Source organism: Mustela nivalis (assembly GCF_964662115.1).
Source record: "Mustela nivalis genome assembly, chromosome: 10".
Classification (NCBI taxonomy): domain Eukaryota; kingdom Metazoa; phylum Chordata; class Mammalia; order Carnivora; family Mustelidae; genus Mustela; species Mustela nivalis.
The window spans coordinates 29,614,474-29,633,839 of NC_139029.1; the positions used below are offsets into that span (position 1 = coordinate 29,614,474).

General features: G+C 37.1%; 1 protein-coding gene across 1 annotated transcript in view; it reads left to right on the top strand.

Moving 5' to 3' along the window:
- The window catches only part of RLF (RLF zinc finger), a 96,906-nt gene that overhangs the window by 26,332 nt on the left and 51,208 nt on the right, over positions 1 to 19,366 (top strand). The window contains exons 2-4 of the mRNA XM_082687061.1: positions 6,112 to 6,266; positions 7,338 to 7,419; positions 11,367 to 11,499. Of these exons, the coding sequence (XP_082543187.1) occupies positions 6,112 to 6,266; positions 7,338 to 7,419; positions 11,367 to 11,499 (370 nt within the window). The remainder of the gene's footprint in view (positions 1 to 6,111; positions 6,267 to 7,337; positions 7,420 to 11,366; positions 11,500 to 19,366) is intronic.

Below are 19,366 nucleotides of genomic sequence, written 5' to 3' on the forward strand. Positions count from 1 at the left end.
CCATCCCAGGACCCTGAGATCATGACTTGAGCAGGAGGCAGATGCTTAACTCACTGAGCCACCCAGGCATCCCTTTTTTTCTCAGTCTTAAAGGAAAAGCTTTCAGTCTCACTATTGAGTTTAATGTTAGCTGTGGGTTTTTCATTTATGATTATATTTTATGTTGAGATAGTTTCCATCTGTTCCTTGTTTGTTGATTGTTTTTTATCTTGAAAAGTTGTTGAATTTTTCAGATGCTCTTTCTGCACTAGTTGAAGTGATCTTGAGGGTTTACCTCTTTATTCTGTTAATCATTATTGCATTCCAGGAATAAATCCCACTTGGTCATGGTATCTAATGCATTTAAAAATATCCTTGATTTTAGTTTACTAGTATTTTGTTGGTTTTGTTTTTTTTTTTAATCATTGCTTTTAAGGGATATTGATGTGTAGTTTTCTTTAGTCTTTGTCTGGTTTTGGTATCAGAATAATGCTGGCCTCATAGAATGAATTAGAGAACGTTTCTTCCTCTTTGGAAGATTAACTATTGGAACTGTCCTCATCCAAGCTTTCTTCCTTACTGTTATTAGTAACTCAGATGAAGACACTGTATAGATGTTATGGTGGTTTTTTTTTTTTAAAGATTTTATTTATTATTTGGTGAGAGAGAGAGAGCACAGGAGCACAGAGAGATAGGCAGAGCAGCAGGCAGAGAGTGAGGGAGAAGCAGGCTCTCTGCTGAGCAGAGAGCCCATTGTGGGGCTTGATCCCAGGACCCCAGGATCATGACCGAGGCGAAGGCAGCCACTTAACCTCCTGAGCCACCCAGGTACTCTGCTATGGTAATTTTTTAAAATGATTTCATAAAAGAAATATATGAAAATTTTATACAGCCTCACCAGTATTGAAATGATTGTAAATTGAATAAACAAAATAATTGTATTTCTCCTATCCAGTTGATACTCAAAAAATTATATTTAGATTATAATATACAATAATTTTGACAACTTTCAATTTGTCACTGTCTTAACACTAATAATAGGAATGTAAATTGGAACAAATTTTCTGGAGCACAATTTGACATTATGTGAAGCCTTAAAAAATAATGCATCCTTTGACCCAGGAATTCCATTTATAGGATATTACCTTGAGAAAATTGTCATGGGTACATGGAAGAAGTTGGAACAGTGCTTTCAACATTATAATAATGCACAATTAAAACCATAATGTCCAGAAGCAGAGAATTCGATAATAAATTGTGGTACACAACACAGGCCATGCAGCAATAACATACTGATGTTGGAGAAAATTTTATAAAACAATGTGTAGTATAATGCCACTAAAATGGTTCTATTGAGGCATTATTAAAACAAAAACAAAAACCCTTTCAAACTTAGTATTACTTCTTAACAGTGGTCTATTACCCGAATGAGAGTAAGGATTCTTGATATTTTTATTTCTACTTCTCCATCTCTCTGTTTTTAAAAAGATTTTATTTATTTATTTGACAGAGAGAAATCACAAGCAGGCAGAGGGGCAGGCAGAGGGAGAGGGGGAAACAGGCTCCCCACTGAGCAGAGAGCCCAACGCAGAGCTCGATCCCAGGATCCTGAGATCATGACCTGAGCGGAAGTCAGAGGCTTAACCCACTGTGCCACCCAGGTGCCCCTCCATCTCTCTATTTTTAAAACAGTAAATGATACTAGTTTTATGACAAAACAATAAAAGGTATTAGAATTCAAAATGGAAAGATTCAAGAAGAGTAGTTAAATCTTATGGCAGAATCATTATCTAAAAATAACCTTGGTAGGCTGGGATGATGGATTGAATCCAGTGAAGTTTAATCAGGATGGTTGAGTTAGGTAGATATGATAGAGTAATAAGTCAAACCAACTATAACCAGTATGGAAAATATGAGGTGGGGCTCAGTAGCAACATATGTGAAAGACTTAAAGGTTTTAGTTGACTTAACACACTTCTGTGTGTTAGCAGCCAACCATTTTCCTCCCCTTCTATTTCATCTCACACCCAGCTTAGTCTCTTCATGGGAAGCCTCCATTGTTTCCTCACTGGGTGTTATTAAGTCTTGTTACCATTTGACCCCATTTGTTTTAGTCATTTCTGACTTTGTTCAATGTTGCTGTCTCTTTGGAGTCCTCCTGTTCCTCTTACTTTTGCTTTTTCAAACTTGACCCATACTGCAGAAGCCAAACTTTGTCTTGCTGGAAGCCTGTTTGTCATGGCGCAGTCACATTTTACTCAAATTTATTTAATTGTGGAAATTCTGCTATGTTGAAAATTAAAATCTATAAGGTTTCTCACTTCATGTGCAAAATTTGAAATAATGCAAATCCTCTTCTATTATTAAAAGTGACGATTTCTGGGTCACCTGGGTGGCTCAGTCATTAAGCGTCTGCATTCGGCTAAGGTAATGGTCCCAGGGTCCTGGGATTGAGCCCCATGTCCGGCTCCCTGCTCAGTGGGGAGTCTGCTTCTCCCTCTCACTCCCCTGCTTGTATTCCCCTCTCTCTGTGTCTTTCTCTGTCAAATAAGTAATTAAAATCTTAAAAAAAAAAGTGATGATTTCCTTTTGCCACAGGACATGTAGCTTTAATGATAAATACCAGATACCTCTTTTCATTTTTTTGTGAACCACCAGTATGTCAGTCAGCTCCATTGCTGCAAAACCTTACCAGAAGCAGTCACTTCCATGATACTGCTTGCTGCAAAATATTAAAGATAGTGTGTAGGGGGAAGAAAGCAGAATTTAAAAGTACACTTAAAATAGTCGTAGAATTGTGCTTTCTGAGAAGACCTAAAGCAAAGCCTAAAGTGTGGGCTCTGGAGCCAGATGACCCTGAATTCAAATTTAAATCCTGAATCCAGCAGTTAATTACTGGTTGACTTTGGACAAATAATCTGTCTGTGTTTTTGTTTTTTCATTTAAAAAAAATTTTTTTTAAAGTAATGTCTGCACCCAGTGTGGGGATTGAACTTAAAACCCCAAGATCAAGACTTGCATGTTCTAATAACTGAGCCATCCAGGTGCCTCTGTTTCCTCATTTTTTAAATGGGCTGGTGATAAATCACCTAGTTCACAGGGTTGTTGTAAATTGTGTTAGTAGCATGTAAAGCTCCTAGGAGAATGCCTAGCTTATACTATGTGTTCAAAAATACTAGGAGTATTCCATTGGGAATATTCATCTTGAACCATTTCAGTTTTATTTATTATTTTATTATTATTATTATTATTTTTTAAAGATTTTATTTATTTATTTGACAGAGAGAGATCACAAGTAGGCAGAGAAGCAGGAAGAGAGAGAGAGAGGAGGAAGCCGACTCCCTGCAGAGCAGAGAGCCCGATGCGGGACTCGATCCCAGAACCCTGAGATCATGACCCGAGCCGAAGGCAGCGGCTTAACCCACTGAGCCACCCAGGCGCCCTATTATTTTATTATTTTTAATGACATTTTTGAAAAGGATTGATTTATTTTGAAAGAGAACATGCACACACATGCAGTAGAGCATGGAGAGGGAGAGAATCTCAAACAGATTCCCTGCTGAGTGTGGAGGCCTACCTGGGGCTCAGTCCCAAGACTCTGAGATCAACAACCTGAACTGAAATCAAGAGTTGGATGCGTCACTTAACTGAATGAGCCACCAAGGTGCTGCACCATTTGAGTTTTAAATTGCGATACAAATTTGACCATTCTGTAAAATGCTCCCTCTTATGGGGCTCCTGGCTGGCTCAGGTGGAAGAGCATGCGACTCTTGATCTTGGGGTCGTGAGTTTGAGCATGCTTGGTGTAGAGGTTACTTTAAATAAATAAATAAACTTAAGAAGAAAGAAATGCTCCGTCTTTGATATTTTTAGAAAATAGTTAAGGATGCTGCCAATCTCTTTGAAACCATGTAGTGAGGAATATAGATAGAATTCGGATGAGGGGAGGGGCACTGGAGTGAGCCACCCAGGCGCCCCAGAGTGGAATTTATTATTTACCTTCCCTTTCTCTTTCAGTTTTGTTGGTGTCTAAAATTTAAATTGTAAGAAGAAATAAGACCTCCCTTTTTCTCTACTGCTTCTGATGGAATGTCATGGATGGCTATAATTCATTTAACTTAATCCTGAATTTTTAAAAAAGGTTATAGTGAAGAAAATTGTTCCAGTAATTCTTTAAATGCTCACAATATGTCATAATGAATATATTAAAGGAGACCTGTTTAATTGGACTAATACATGAGGGTGAAAAGATTCAGGAACTTAAGAATGTATAAGTCAATATAGGGCAAGCTATAAACATAAATACCCATGGGGTATTGGATCTTTGAAATTGTGTAACTTGTAGAAGAAGTCTTAATGGAACGATTGGGTCAGAAGATACTAGAATGGTGTCAGGAAAATTCTGAGTGGGAAGGTGGACTGGAAAGACCCACCTCATCTGTATGCACTGTACCTTTCTCTTTGTATACTTCAGGCACCAGCTGGTTAATTTCCATGTGTGGTTTCAACTGTCAGTCTGTGTTGACTAATTCTGAAAGCTCCATGAGGATAGGCCCCCCCATGTCTTTTTCCCTAGCACTTAGCAGTGTAGGATTAGAGTAGGCTCTCCATAAATATTTGTCCAGTGAATAAAATGGTGGATGGATAAGCAAAGATTTAGTGAGACTTGAGAATGTTCTGTGGTGGTAGAAGTGGGTGGAGAATTGTTAGGCTTGTGAAGATTGATAACACATAATATCTGACCTCAGGGAACATAAAATCTGATATTGCATATAAATTTGTCAAGTTCTTTGGTTTTAGATTAACCAGTGCAGACAATAAGTAATTTGGTGACTTGAAACAAGCTTTGTTTCTAACAGAGATTTTAATAAATTTCTTAACAGAGATTATATAAACTCTTATTTATATAACAGATAAGCACATATTCTTATGCTTATTGTTCCTTCTTTGTACTCATTTAGCTGCAAAAAGGATTGTTATGGGGTGAATTTTATGATCCTCTGTTATTAAGGTTTTTTTTTTTTTATTAAAATTTGGGATTTGATCAGATGAGGACATCATGCTCTTCTGAAAATATGGAAGGAGCTCACATCTCTAAAATGTGGTAGGGTAGCAAGGTAATTAATTGAATTGCTATCCTAAAATAAATGGCTTGATCATTCAGGTATGCAAAGACCAGGTAATCTAGTATTATAATCAGATAATCCAGCTAAGTGTTTTTATTGTCTATGGTATAATTGTTTATCATTCTTTTTTTTTTTTTTTAAAGTAATCAAGGCTATTCTTAATTATTGGAACTGAGATAGGGACTGTTACTTTGGAAACTAAAATTGCAGAGAATCCAGTGGAATCCTGCAATGCTACCACAGCTATTTGTAGTTCTTTGGGCAAAAAAATTAAAGACAAGAAGTTAGAATTTTTTGAAGAAATTGTTCCGTGGGGGGGTGGTGGTGGTGGTAATGAATTCAAATCACATGTAATTCACTCAAGATAAAGCTGCCTTTGTAAATAAGACTTTCCTATAGAAGTAGCCCCAGTCAAAGAGTTAGGATTAGCCCAGTCAGAATGTGTTTCTAAATTTTAAAAAATTTTTACAAATTAATTTTTAAAAATAAAAGTAGTTAAAAATACAAGTATAATATCATTCTTTCATAAATTGGTTAGTGTAAATTAAGCCAAATCAATTCTCTTTATGTAGGAAAAAAATGGATTTTGTGGAGTTACACAGCTGAGGTCATACTCAGGAATAAGTGTCTTTTTGAAGAAGGCAGGGATCACTGTTTTATTCTCGGATCCTTGGCACATGGTTGGGGCTCAATTTAATGTATTAGTGAAACTCATTATTGAATTTCAGAGATTGAAACTCCCAGACCTCTAGTGAGAACAGCCTTAGATATTTTATGGCTTTACTCTTAGATTTATTCTCGTGTCAGAATAGCAGTTCTGATTTTTCTTTAACTCAGTAGAATCAGTTAATGAAGTGATGGAAAATAGAATCCTCTAAACAAATCAGAGACTAAAAAATTGTATGCATTTATTAGGAAAAAAGGGGAGCAACCACGTATTTGAGAACAGAGACTGTCTGTTTCATTGTTTTTATTGTTTAATTAATACTTTAATTTTATTTTTTAGACCTTATTGCAATATGCAAGCAACAAGAATGCCTCGGAACATATGGTGTATCTTCTGGAGGTATATCGACTTGCCATCCAAAGCTTTGCCAGTGCACGCCCATATTTAACTACTGAATGTGAAGATGTCCTCTTAGTGCTTGGCAGATTAGTACTGTAAGTTGAAGTACTTAAGTCACTGTTAAAATTGAGTACTTAGGTTGTAATGTTTGTCTGACTTCTCTTTACTATGAAATCCCATTATTCAGAGCACCAGAAGTCATACTTTCGAATGAAATTTTCTTTGCTCTGAGTCTTCATACTCTGGTTCCTAGGAGATTAAGTACAAGTGAAGCTCTAGCCAGACAGCATAATCAACATAATCTTTAATTGCCTCCAGAGTCTCTTCTCACTCAGGTTTAGCATCCAAGAATGATACAGTTTCTTTATTTAGGTATAGATCAGTATAACTAACAAGAGTATCTGGAAACTGTAGTGGTCTTTGAGGATCACCTTGAGGGGAAATACTATGAAATTCTGCAGTTCAGTTAGATTATTGGAACTAAGAAAATTTTACTAGCAGAAAATATTAGGATATATATAAGATTACCAGCCTGAGTCAATAATAATTTAGCTGCTGTTTTAATATTTGGCTGCCTATTAGCAAATAAAATTATACCTTTCACGTAATTTTCATCTGCAAATTGAAGAGGTATAACAGCTATTCAATTTTTAGATTTGTTTAGCTTACAGATTGTTTGGGAGGATAACTTCTAGTCTGGGTGGTCTTGATATGTTATAAGTAGAGAAATGATCTTGCCAATCTTTCTGTTCCTTTGCAAGTGACAAGAGCCTACACACATGATAGTTACATATATTTATCTCCTTATCAGCTGAATTGACAGTAGCATGAGCTCCTGTTTTTGTCTTCTGGAATCAGAATGGTTCCTATTTGAGTACCCTCCTATATCCTAATAAACTAAATAAAACTGCTTGGAATATGATTTCTAGAGGGAATATATTATTTTCCAAATGTTTTAAAGCCACAGTGTCCTTATAATGCCTCCTGGCTTTTCTTCTTTTCTCTTTTTTAAAGTTGAAAAGCCAATATAACTACGTTAAAGAAAATTTTAAAGAGTAAGAAGCAAATTTCAAAAAAATGTGAAACATATACAATATCATTATCATACTGTATTTGATATGTGTATAGCCACATTTATATACTGACTTCATTATTTTACATTATAGGAGTTGTTTTGAATTACTGCTTTCAGTGTCTGAAAGTGAACTGCCATGTGAAGTCTGGGTACTCTTCCTTCAGTCTCTACAGGTGAGTTGATTTGGGCTGAAAAAGTCTTTGTTAAGATATCCAAGACACCTACTTAATTTCTCCCAGCAAACTCAAATGGAAAATTTTGAAGAAAAACAAGTACATTGTATATTGGTATTCAGTTCATGAAATTTTGAGAAAGAGGTCTTCCAAATGAAGGGATGTGTTAAAAATTGTTTTTGTCTTTCATTTGGTTTTGTTAGCCATTGTATAGCTTAGGAATGAACACAAGTTTTCATTACTCAGAAACAAAGTTTAAAAACAAAAGCAAAGTTTTTAGACAGAATAAAGCTATTATAAATATAAAATTGTATGTAGTTATAAAGTAACAGTATTTGGATCATTCTGAGTACACTTATCTAGTAATTTTCCCCTAACACTTCAGAGATTGTGTCTAGCATAATGAGTCCCTCAGACAACCAAAATAGTCATCATAGATTCTATTCATGCATTTTACTTACAGAAGAGCTACATTGGCTCTCATATTGGCTTGATTATCAGCTTCCTTAATAGGTAAGTACATCAGAAAGCAGCAAGTTATGGAGGGTAGAATTGGATAGGAGGAAAATACTACAGGAGGCAAATTTGCATGTCATTGATACAGAAAAACTGTTCTAAAAAATACACACAATAGTAATAGCTGTCATTCGTTATCACTGTATACTAAATACTGCTTTCTTTTATGTGTTTTGTGTCTTGTAATCAAATTACAAACCTTATAATGTAGGGATCATTTGAATCTCCATTTACAAACAGGGAGACAGGCATAGAGAATATTAATTAGCTTGCCCAAAGGATTTATACCCAGAGCTTGCTTTTTGCCAGCTACTTCTTGGGACACAAACTCTAGTAGTCTGTACCTGTTTGATGTAGGCACAAGTAAAGATTTGTATATTAACATACATACTTCATTATCTGGACATTTCTTTCCTTTGGGATATATAACCCAAAATGAAATGATAATAATGTTAATCTTTTTGTTTTGGGGAAAAGAGGATTTTTTTTTGGTCCTGTCCTTGGCCTATTTTAATCCCTATAATGTGATCCTAATTCCTCACATACTCATACAGCTGGTAAAATCACCTTGTCACACTGTGTTTTGAGGCCTGCTAGTAGTTTTGTCCTGGCATACAAAGGTCTAGAAGGGCAAATCTTACTATTCTTGTTTGGGTTGTTACTGTTTATTTATAATAGTATTCTTTGCAGAGAGAATACGGTCTTATTTCTTTATTACTTTCTTAGATCATATGCCTACATAAAATACTTGCCTTTTCTCTCTACCTGTGTAACTTTTTCCACTGTTTATCAGATAGGATGTATTTTTGAATATGTGTTGAATAAAATGAATTTCAGTAGAGGTACAGATAAATCTAAGACATGGTCCCTGTTGAAATCTAAAAGGTAAAAGCCCTGCAGTTTTCTTATTTTAGTGATAAATGAACAAGGCAGCAGATAGTTTTGAGGAACGTTTTGGTAAGAGAATAGTTTTATCAGAGCAGGCTGCAGACAGAACACTCTCATTCACTATGTTCATTTTATGTAACCCTCCAGATCTTTTGCCTATGGATATGAAAATAAACCCTGAAATGGATTTTCTAATAAACAAAAACGAGGTCCTATTTTTTGCAACTTTTTTAAACCTAATTTTGTCATGGATGTATGTCTAAGTTTGTAGTTCTCCCTTATTTGATGATTGCCTGCACTTCTGTTACGTGGTTGCACCATAAGTTATTTGGCCAGATCTCTGTAATTTATTGTAAATAGTACTAAGTTAAACTTCTTGAGCTAGTATTTCTTTATTACAGATTTCAGGATGTGGACTTGTATATTTTTTACCTTAAAAAAAACAAATTTGGGGCGCCTGGGTGGCTCAGTGGGTTAAAGCCTTTGCCTTCGGCTCAGGTCATGATCTCGGGGTCCTGGGATCGAGTCCTGCATTGGGCTCTCTGCTCAGCAGGGAGCCTGCTTCCCCCCTCCCTCTCTCTGCCTGCCTCTCTGCCTACTTGTGATCTCTGTCTGTCAAATAAATAAATAAAATCTTAAAAAAAAAAAAAAGAAACAAATTTAAGTTTTAAAATGATTCTTAAAATTCTACCATAGTTTTAAAAGATTTTAATATTACCCTTTAAAAGTAACTTTGCTGGGGCGCCTGGGTGGCTCAGTGGGTTAAGCCACTGCCTTCGGCTCAGGTCATAATCTCAGGGTCCAGGGATCGAGTCCTGCATCGGGCTCTCTGCTCGGTGGGGAGTCTGCTTCCTCCTCTCTCTCTCTCTGCCTGCCTCTCTGCCTACTTGTAATCTCTCTCTGTCAAATAAATAAATAAAATCTTTAAAAAAAAATAAAAATAAAAAATTTTAAAAAAGTAACTTTGCTGTAATATATACCTGTTGGTAACAAAGAATTATACACATCATTCTTATGCAGAATACACTGTATTTTGAACAGATGAAAAACAGAAAGCTGTTTTTATTTTTAACCCAGACTCTGGTCTTTCATTTTAGTTTCTGTGTATCATCGTGGATGGTATTATTTCCTGCCAAAGTGTGATGATATGGGTCTATTAAATATTACATATAATTTACATATAAGGTAATCAGACACTGCAAATTCTGAAATTTTTACATAGAATCCTCATTTTCATTGTAGAATAAATGCGTGTTATCTTAAGTTAAGGAGAAAGAAGCCTGAAGAGAGTTCAAGCCCTTAAAGGAAAAATTGCAACATTGGTTGAATACTGCTTTTAGTAAACTGTTAATTGGAAATAACACTTTCTGTGTCAGTTCTAAATTTTAAAACCTTTCTCTTGAGAAGGTAACAGCATATTGGGAGTGCATGTGTTAAAAACCTACAATTTTGACACTAAAATTATGGGAAAAAATGAATTTTATTTTTTTATATTTCACTTAAGTGAATATAAGATTATATTCTTTGGTCTGTGAACATCATTAACTTATATTTTCCAAAGAATATTGCTATAAATGGAAGCTTAATGTTTCATGAGAATTTCAGCATTCTAAAATGAGAAAAAAAAAAAACTAAAATTTTAGAATATGGGAACAATCAGCAATCCTCACTAGTAATAGAGGACAGTGGAGACATAAACTTAATAATATATGTCAAGTTAAATTTCTGATCCCTTTCTCTTGACGCTTTGTGTACATAAATATTTTGAAGAACAAACTATTGGCAATTATATTTGTTTTCTGAGATTGAATGAGCTAATAACCTAGGCTTTCCATGACTTTAGATAGAGCCACTTTTCATTTAAAATGTCATTTGATAGAAGAATTTAAACATTGAAAAAATACATCACTTGGCCTCATTAAGTAATACTTCTATTAGAAGGAATTGCCTTTGTGAGTACTGTAGAATCCTTTAAAAGAAAGCTGTACAGTGGCCTAAAATAATTTAGTAATGTGAGGTTGTAAATTCAATTGTCATAATTTTACCTAAGGAGAATTTAGGAAAACATTTTATTTTTTTTTTTATTTTTTTTATTTTTTTTAAAGATTTTATTTATTCATTTGACAGAGAGAGATCACAAGTAAGCAGAGAGGCAGGCAGAGAGAGAGGAAGGGAAGCAGGCTCCCTGCTGAGCAGAGAGCCCCATGCGGGACTTGATCCCAGGACCCTGAGATCATGACCTGAGCTGAAGGCAGCGGCTTAACCCACTGAGCCACCCAGGTGCCCCATAGGAAAACATTTTAAAGGTGCCCTTTAATTTAGTGAATACATTCTAGTTTCTTTCTTTCTTTCTTTTTTTTTTTTTTTTAAAGAAAATAGTAATAGAATTCACAAAGCTTTGAGGAGTTTTTTTTCCTGCTTATTTCTTTTTAGGAAATGCAAGATAGTAGTTCCTTTTGTAGATTTCAGATACATTGAAAAGGCAAAACTATTTTTCACATTGCTTATTAGCCTATTTTCTGGATATGCTGTTTTTGTTTTAGGAGTCACATGATGCATTATTGGAATTTGGGAATAATAACCTACAAATACTGGTTCATGTTACCAAGGAAGGGGTGTGGAAAAACCCAGTTCTTCTTAAAATTCTGTCTCAGCAGCCAGTAGAAACAGAAGAAGGTAAGCCTTAAAACTTTACTGACTATATTGAAGGAAGATATAGATCTAAGAGTATTATAATTCATTAATGGGTTAGAATTTTGTGACTTATCACCTATGTGTCTATACCCAGTCTGTTCTCCTTTGAGTAGTAAAAACTAACCGTTAGCATTTAATGTTTTGCTTAAATATTCTTGTTTTAGGTAGTGTTTTAAATATTCCTTGTACTTACTTTAAAATGTTTCATTGAGTAACAGTGTTCATATAAAGTTCCTGAGATACAAATGAATAATCTGTTTCTAGTCTTTGGTATATGGTAGAGCTTTGCTCATATGTTCTTCACTGGTTACTATAGCTAAGAACCATGAAGAAAAATTGCTTTTTTATTTTAAACCTATGAAATATTGGAATTTAGCATTTTGTAGAGAAATGCAAAGAATGAAAATTTTTTTTTGCAGAATCATTAGTTTAAGAACAGATGATTTGTGGATTTGAATTGGTATTTGCATGTTAAGCACAAAAAATTACCTCATTTGATACCACCAATTGTGATTTCATTTGCTTTAAGTTAGAAAATTAAAAGGATCACATTTTGTTAAGTATGTTTCTGTAACAAAAATGAAGTTCAGAAGAGTTTTTATACTTCTGGTATGTCTTTAATTTAGGTCTTAAACAGACCATTTGAATATCCCAGTTAACTTACTCATTTATCAAGTTTGACAACCTACTATACACATGCTATTATAGTGAGAAGATTGGCGATGGGAGTTCTCAGAGTTTTCTCTTGGTTCTTTTTCTCTGCTAATTCTGTCGCTCATTAGGGGAAAAAAGAATAAGAGAAAGCTGTTAAGTAGAAAAAGGTTGGTTTTACTGTTTTCTGTTGAGGTTTCCCCATAAATCTCATCCCTTTGTAGATACAGGCAGATGGAGGCTAAAATACCACTTTTCTAATTAATAAAAGTTGCTTAGAGGACAGAACCAAGTAGTTTCAGAATAATCCCAGAATTAGGAAGATCCCAGTCCAGATGAGGCTTGACTAAGGCCTAGAAGAACGCTTACTCAGGGTATAGTCAGGCCTAAGCCCAAGAGGAAGAAGGGTGGAGTGGTTATTAAATGTCCCCACTTTATTAAATATTCTCTTGATGTGCTAATCAAATAGATCACCCTGTCTCAGAAATTAACAGTACTTAATTTCTTTTCATACAGAAAAAAAATCAAGAAAATAGGGAGAAGCACTGCTCTCCTAACGTCTTGTCTCCTCTCTATTCAATAAAGATTAAGTACCCACTATCTTAAGACTCTGAATGGGTACAGAACACCTGCATATCTAAGCAATTATTCTGTGAACAGCATATAAGTGGTGGGCAACCTATATAGTCTTCCTGCTTTCTCATTTGGCTCTTACCCTAATTTTAGGTCAGGAGATGAGGAAGATTCTTTTATGGCTTCATTGCTCTTGTAGCCCAGGTATTAACATTCATTTCAAACTAGAAAGCAGTAACCGTCATCTCATTAATTGTCCTCTGTTCAATAAAAGTACACATTTTTTAGCCTCCAAGGAACTCAATAAATGCTTTTGTTTATTTTATTTTTTTATTTACTTTTTTTGGATTAAAAAAAATTTTTTTTTTCCTGTGGTGCCTGGGTGGCGCAGTAGGTTAAGGATCCAGCTCTTGGTTTTGGCTCAGATTGTGATCTTACAGTGGTGGGATCGAGCCCTGCATTGGGCTCCGTGCTCAGAGTGGAGTCTGCTTGAGATTCTCTCTCCTCCCCTTGCCCCACCCCCGCATTCTCTCTCTCCCTCTCTCACTCCCCGCCTCCCTCTCTGAAATAAACAAATAAAATATTTTTATTTATCTTGCTTTGAATTCTTGAATTTTGTGTCCTCCCCATCCCCTAAAAAAACAGCATATTACTGAAAGAATGTAATAAATACCAGTTGTTGGTTCTTCTACCTGGAACAGTCAGCAGAGAAATAATGGGTTCTCCCACCTAGATTTTAGCCCAGGTACTAAAGATCTTTCCATCCCCAGTGGCCTCCCACAGAAGGTGGGATGGTGAGACCAAGCCCACCTAAGGCTACACTGATGGTTCCCATTCTGAGCGTCAGCTCACGGAACTATCCCTCCTCGCAGCAGTGATGGCAACAGCTTCCTAGATCCAGGCGGCCCACTGACCAGGAGACCTCAGCCCACTGTGAACAGTGGGGACCCCCACCACCATAATGGAGTGATTCCAACTCCCAACTCAAAGGACACCCAGAGCTACCATCTGGTATCTGCTAGTATTTCCAGTTGACTTCTACCCTACCTGGCACCCTCTTTCCCCTACTTTCCCATATCTTATGACATCAAAACAATGGCTTTTCCCCTTTTTCCTTGAGGCTCAGAGCCAGAGCTACAGTCTTTTTTTTTTTTTTTTCTCTCTCTCCCCTACTAAGAGTTAAAGGAAGGGTTTCATCCTTGCTCAGATTCCTTTCCCTAAATCAAGCTGACAAGGAACCAGCTCCTACACCATTTCCTTTCTTCCCCACCCTAGTTTATTTTTTGTGACCCCCTCTACCCCTGACCTCTGAAGCCATTTTATGAATTGTCATGTGCCACTTGAGCCTCCAGTAAAAACAAAAATGGGCTTTCCTGTTAAAAAAGAAGACTGCCTTTGGCTCAGGTCATGATCCTGGAGTCCCAAGATGGAGTGCCACATCGGGCTCCCTGCTTAGCAGGGAGTCTTCTTCTCCCGCTGACCTCTCTCCTTTCATTCTCTCTCTCTCTCTTTCTCTCTCAAATAAATAAAATCTTAAAAGAAAAAAAAGAAAAAGGCTGTTTTTAATGACCTTAAATGTTAACCATTTTTTACGTGTTGAAGTATACACAAGGTAAACTGTCACGATGTTTACAATTTATTTTTAAATGGCACAGGAAAAGAAAAACCAAGGAAAGATTGCAAAACAGTTCAATTGTTGAATCTAGATGGAAGAAGGGATATATGATTAAAAATTATTTTGTACTAGCCGTGTCTGGGTGGCACAGTTGGTTGAGTATCCGACTGTTGATTTTGGCTCAGAATGTGATCTTGGGGTCGGGTTGAGCCCCACATAGGGTTCTGTACTCAGTGGGGAGTCCGCTTGGGCTTTTCTCTCTCCCTCCCGCTTGTACTCTCTCTCTCAAATAAATAAATGAAAATTCTAAAAATTTATTTTGTACTAAAATGACATACAGAAAGGATAAGACTTGTTGGTGTATACTTTATTTTCATTTTAAATATAGAAATGTATAGTTGAATTTCCTTTTTAAAAACAAAGTTAAGGGCTGCCTGGGTGGCTCAGTGGGTTAAGCCTCTGCTTTTGGCTCAGGTCATGATCTCAGGGTCCTGGGATCAAGCCCCGCATCGGGCTCTCTGCTCTGCAGGATGCCTGCTTCCTCCTTTCTCTCTCTGTCTCCCTCTCTGCCTACTTGTGATCTCTCTCTGTCAAATAAATATATAAAATCTTAAAAAAATAAAAATAAAAACAAAGTTAATGGACGCCTGGGTAACATAGTCAGATAAGTGTCTTACTCTTGGTTTTTGCTCTGTTTGTGATCCCAGGGTTATCAGGCTTCCTGCTCAGTGGGGAGTATGAGATTTTCTCTCCCTCATTCTCTGCTGCTTCCGCTTGTGCTGCTTCTTTCTCTCTCTCTAAAATAAAACCTTTCAAAAAAATAAATGAACAACAAAGTTAAGATGTATAATTTGAATTTTAAAACGCAAGATTAGGGGAGCCTGGTGGCATAGCTGGTTAAGCAACTGACTCTTGGCTTCAGCTCAGATTGTGATCTCAGGGTCATGAGCTCAAGCCCAGTGCTGGGCTTTATGCTCGGTGTGGAGTCTGCTTGAGACTCTCTCTTCCTCTGCCCTTCCCCCAATGTGTAGTCTCTTGCCATCTCTCAAATAAATAAATAAATAAATAAATAAGTCTTAAAAAATATAGCGTAAGGTGCACCTGGGTGGCTCAGTGGGTTAAAACCTCTGCCTTCAGCTTGGGTCTTGATCTCAGGATCCTGGGATCGAGCCCTGCATTGGGCTCTCTGTTCAGCGGGGAGCCTGCTTCCCCCTTTCTCTCTGCCTGCCTCTCTGCCTACTTGTGATCTCTGTCTCTGTCAAATAAATGAATAAAATCTTAAAAAAAAAATAATTAAAATGTAAGATTGGTTTTTGTGTTAAAAGTTGTTACAGTGGTGTAATTGGTTGTAGTATATTAAGTAAAGTAGTTTTGTTTCATAGAAATAATAGCTACAGTTTAGAGTGTTATGTGGTAAGCACCATGTAATGCTTTCCATATCTCATTAGTCCATAAACCAGGTAAGGGATTACACATGCCCAAGACCATGTAGTTAAAATTGGAGGGCAGAATTTGAACCCAGGTGAGGAGATATTAAAAGTTTATGACTGAAGACTGATAACCACTCAGTTGCTAAATACATGGTTTTATTAAACTCTTCTAAAAATGTAATCGTGCTTAGTGTGATGGGGAATACAAAAGTTAACGAGACATGATATTTGTTTACAAATTGCTCATGGTATAAGAAGGGAGATGACGGAAACATAATAGCAGCTGGTGTCGCGCGTTTACCCTTTGCTGGCCCGGTGCTAAGTATCTTATCTGCTTTACTGGTATTTCGTTTATGATTTGTTCCTCTTGAGGCTCAGAGAGGTCAGTTAATTTGTCCAAGGGTCTCACCGCTTTGTATGTGCCAGAGTCATGATTCAGCTTCACATTGATGATTCCAGAACCTGAAATACTAATTTCTTTACACTATAATCCTTTCTTCCTGTACTTAAAGAGAAGAGTAAGTATGGTGAAAGAAGTAAAATGCTGTGAAGATTTATAGATGAGGGTAGCTTGTATAGATAACATGCCTGTATTCATGGTAGGATTTGTAAATATGCTTACAACATATAAACAGCAGATAAACAGCAGAATCTGAAGTTAGGCAGAATAGTATATTAGTAGGACAGATTAACAGCAGTAGGCAGAACAGGATATTGGGTTGGCAGATGTGGCAGGCAATATATGGAAGAAATAGATTGGAGACTTTAAAAAAGAATTGCTAGGATACAATGAGAATGTAATAATAATTGAGGGACAGAGTTGGTAAGGAAGGATCATGCCAAAATTTCATTTCTGTATGATTGAGAGAATACCATTACTGAAAATAGAAGTGAGGAATGAGGAGCCGTTTGAGTGGGAGATAGGATTTTGAGTTCAATTTAGTGCCTGTGGTACTAAAATGGAAAAATCCAAGTGGAAGTGATCTGTTTTCCATTCATACTTTTTGACCTTGACTACATATTAGAGCATCTACGGAATTTAAAACCAACACATACAGTCTCCTTCTCTCTCTCTGTCCCTCCCCTACTCTCCCTCTGTCTCTCCTTTTTTTCCTCCCTCTCCCCCTCCTGCCACCCCAGGTCTAGGCTTCACCTGCTAAATCAAAATCTGCAGAGTTGGAGAGCTCTAGAATCTAGACCTTTTTGAAGTACCACAGGAAGTGGGAGCCTTCCACCTATCTATATAGAAGGAACTATGTGATATATTTTAGTGGGAAAAGAAATAGGTCCTCTGTACTCAGAATTCTATTTCTGGAATGATACGCAAGAAATTGGGGAGGGAGACTAGAGTACTGGAGTTAGGGCAGAAAGGAGACAACTTTTATTGTACACCTTTTTTGTGCCTTTTGAATTTTGTGTCATGTGCATATATGGTACTACCTGTTTCTGGAAAGAATGTTTAATACTATAAACAATAGCCAAACTATGGAAAGACAGTGGTTATCCACTGACTGATGAATGGATAAAGAAGATGTGGTGTGTATGTATATACACAATAGAATGTTACTCAGCCGTTGAAAAGATTGACATCTTGCCATTTGCAACAACTTGGATAGAGCTAGAGTGTATTATGCTAAACAAAATAAGTCAGAGACATACAATATGATTTCATTCATATGTGGAATTAAAGAAATAAAATATACAAATCTGGGGCAGGGAGGAGGGAAACAAACCATGAGACTTAGCAGTGGAGAACAAAATGAAGGTTGATGGAGGGATGTGGGTCAGGGTTGGGCTAGATAGGTGATGGGTTTTAAGGAGGGCATTGTTGTTTTTTTTTTTTTTTTTTTTTTTTTTTTTTTTAAGGAGGGCATTGTGATGAACACTGGGTGTTGCATGTAATTGATGAATCACTGAATTCTCTTGAAACCAATAATTGCACTGTATATAAACTAACTAGAATTTTTGTTTATTGCTGTGAAAGAGGATAGGCAAGAGGTCAACGCTCAGAGATGAAGACCCTTTGCGCTTCTTTACTCCTGCTTTTATTGGTTGGTCCTTCAGGATAGTCCCAAATCCTTTTTTTTTTTTTTTAAGATTTTGTTTATTCATTTGACAGGGGAGAGGTAGAAGAAGAAGCAGGCTTCCTGCTGAGCAAGGAGCCTGGTGGGGGGCTTGATCCAAGGATCCTGGAACCACCACGGAGCTGAAGGCAGCTGCCTAATAACTGAGCCACCAGGCACACAAAATCACAAATCCTTATCACTGTTTCTCAAGCACATGATGTGTGGCAAGGGGTCTTATAGGAATTAAGAAGATCCCTTTATGGGAAAGATATGAAATGCTAATCTTTGTGTTCTTTGAGTTCTGCTAAACATAGCCTAAGGGACAATGTATACATCTCTTAGGTCACAAGAGTGGCTGTTCTGGGCTAAGAAAGCTTGGGGGTGGGGCGGGGGACAGGTAGTCCTCTTGGCATTCCAAAGGCCTAAACCCTTCTCCAAAACCTTCTCTACCCTCAGGGGCTCTGTGTTTTAGCAAGCCAGGTGTTAATGGCTGATTTCATGTTCTACATTAATCCCCACATCTCCCCCTTTTTGTTTCTTTAAAGTGGCAGCAAGTAGTTCTTGAGACATTGCTCTGTGTACATATGCTTCACATCTCTGATGGTGGATAGGGCATTTATTCTAGTTTTGCAGACTATGATGAGAAGAAAAATAGTAATTATTATTACAATAGCAAAGAATCCCCATGAGAAACATGTGGCTAGGTTAAGCCACTCCGGATTGTTAGATCACTGAGCTTCTCTATGAAGCTTACGATTTCCTACCACCATCAATGTGGTGAGGATTTGATCCTTTAGCTACTGAACGTCAGAAGTTAATCCATGCATTTCCTTCTTTATCTGTTCCCAATCATGTATGGTCTGGTTCTGGGACATGGGGGTAACACAGGTGGATTTGTGAGCCCAGTCACATAAGAGGCCTTGCCAATAGGCTAAGACTTCTTGTTTTTTCCCAAGATAATCAATAGCAACTCCCATTGGTTGAAGACGTCCTAATATTTTTGATCGATAGTTTGTTGAAGTTGAAATTCTCTTGTAGTATTAATAGCCAGCTGATCCACAAAGGCATCAGTGTGAACCGAGTGAGGAAGAAAGGCAACTTACAGGCTAGTGGGAGTAATAATTGAGTTAGCTACGATAAAGCCGCAATGAGTAGACCTAAGAAGCACTTGGGTCTGCTGGTGTCAGATAATGCCTCATTCAGAAAGCTAATGGATTTGGATTCTTCCCAACCTCTCGGTAAGATTAACAGGGATAGTGGCATGGTTGAAAATAGGAAAGGCGGGGGTGAGGGGGGAGTGCCTGGATGGCTCAGTGGGTTAAAGCCTCTGCCGTCTGCTCAGGTCATGATCCCAGCGTCCTGGGATCAAGCCTCACATCGGGCTCGCCGCTCGGCAGGGAGCCTGCTTCTCTTCCTCTCTCTCTGCCTGGCCCTCTGCCTACTTGTGATCTCTTTCTGTCAAATAAATAAATAAAATCTTTTTTAAAAAAAATAGGAAAAGGGGTATCTGCCCA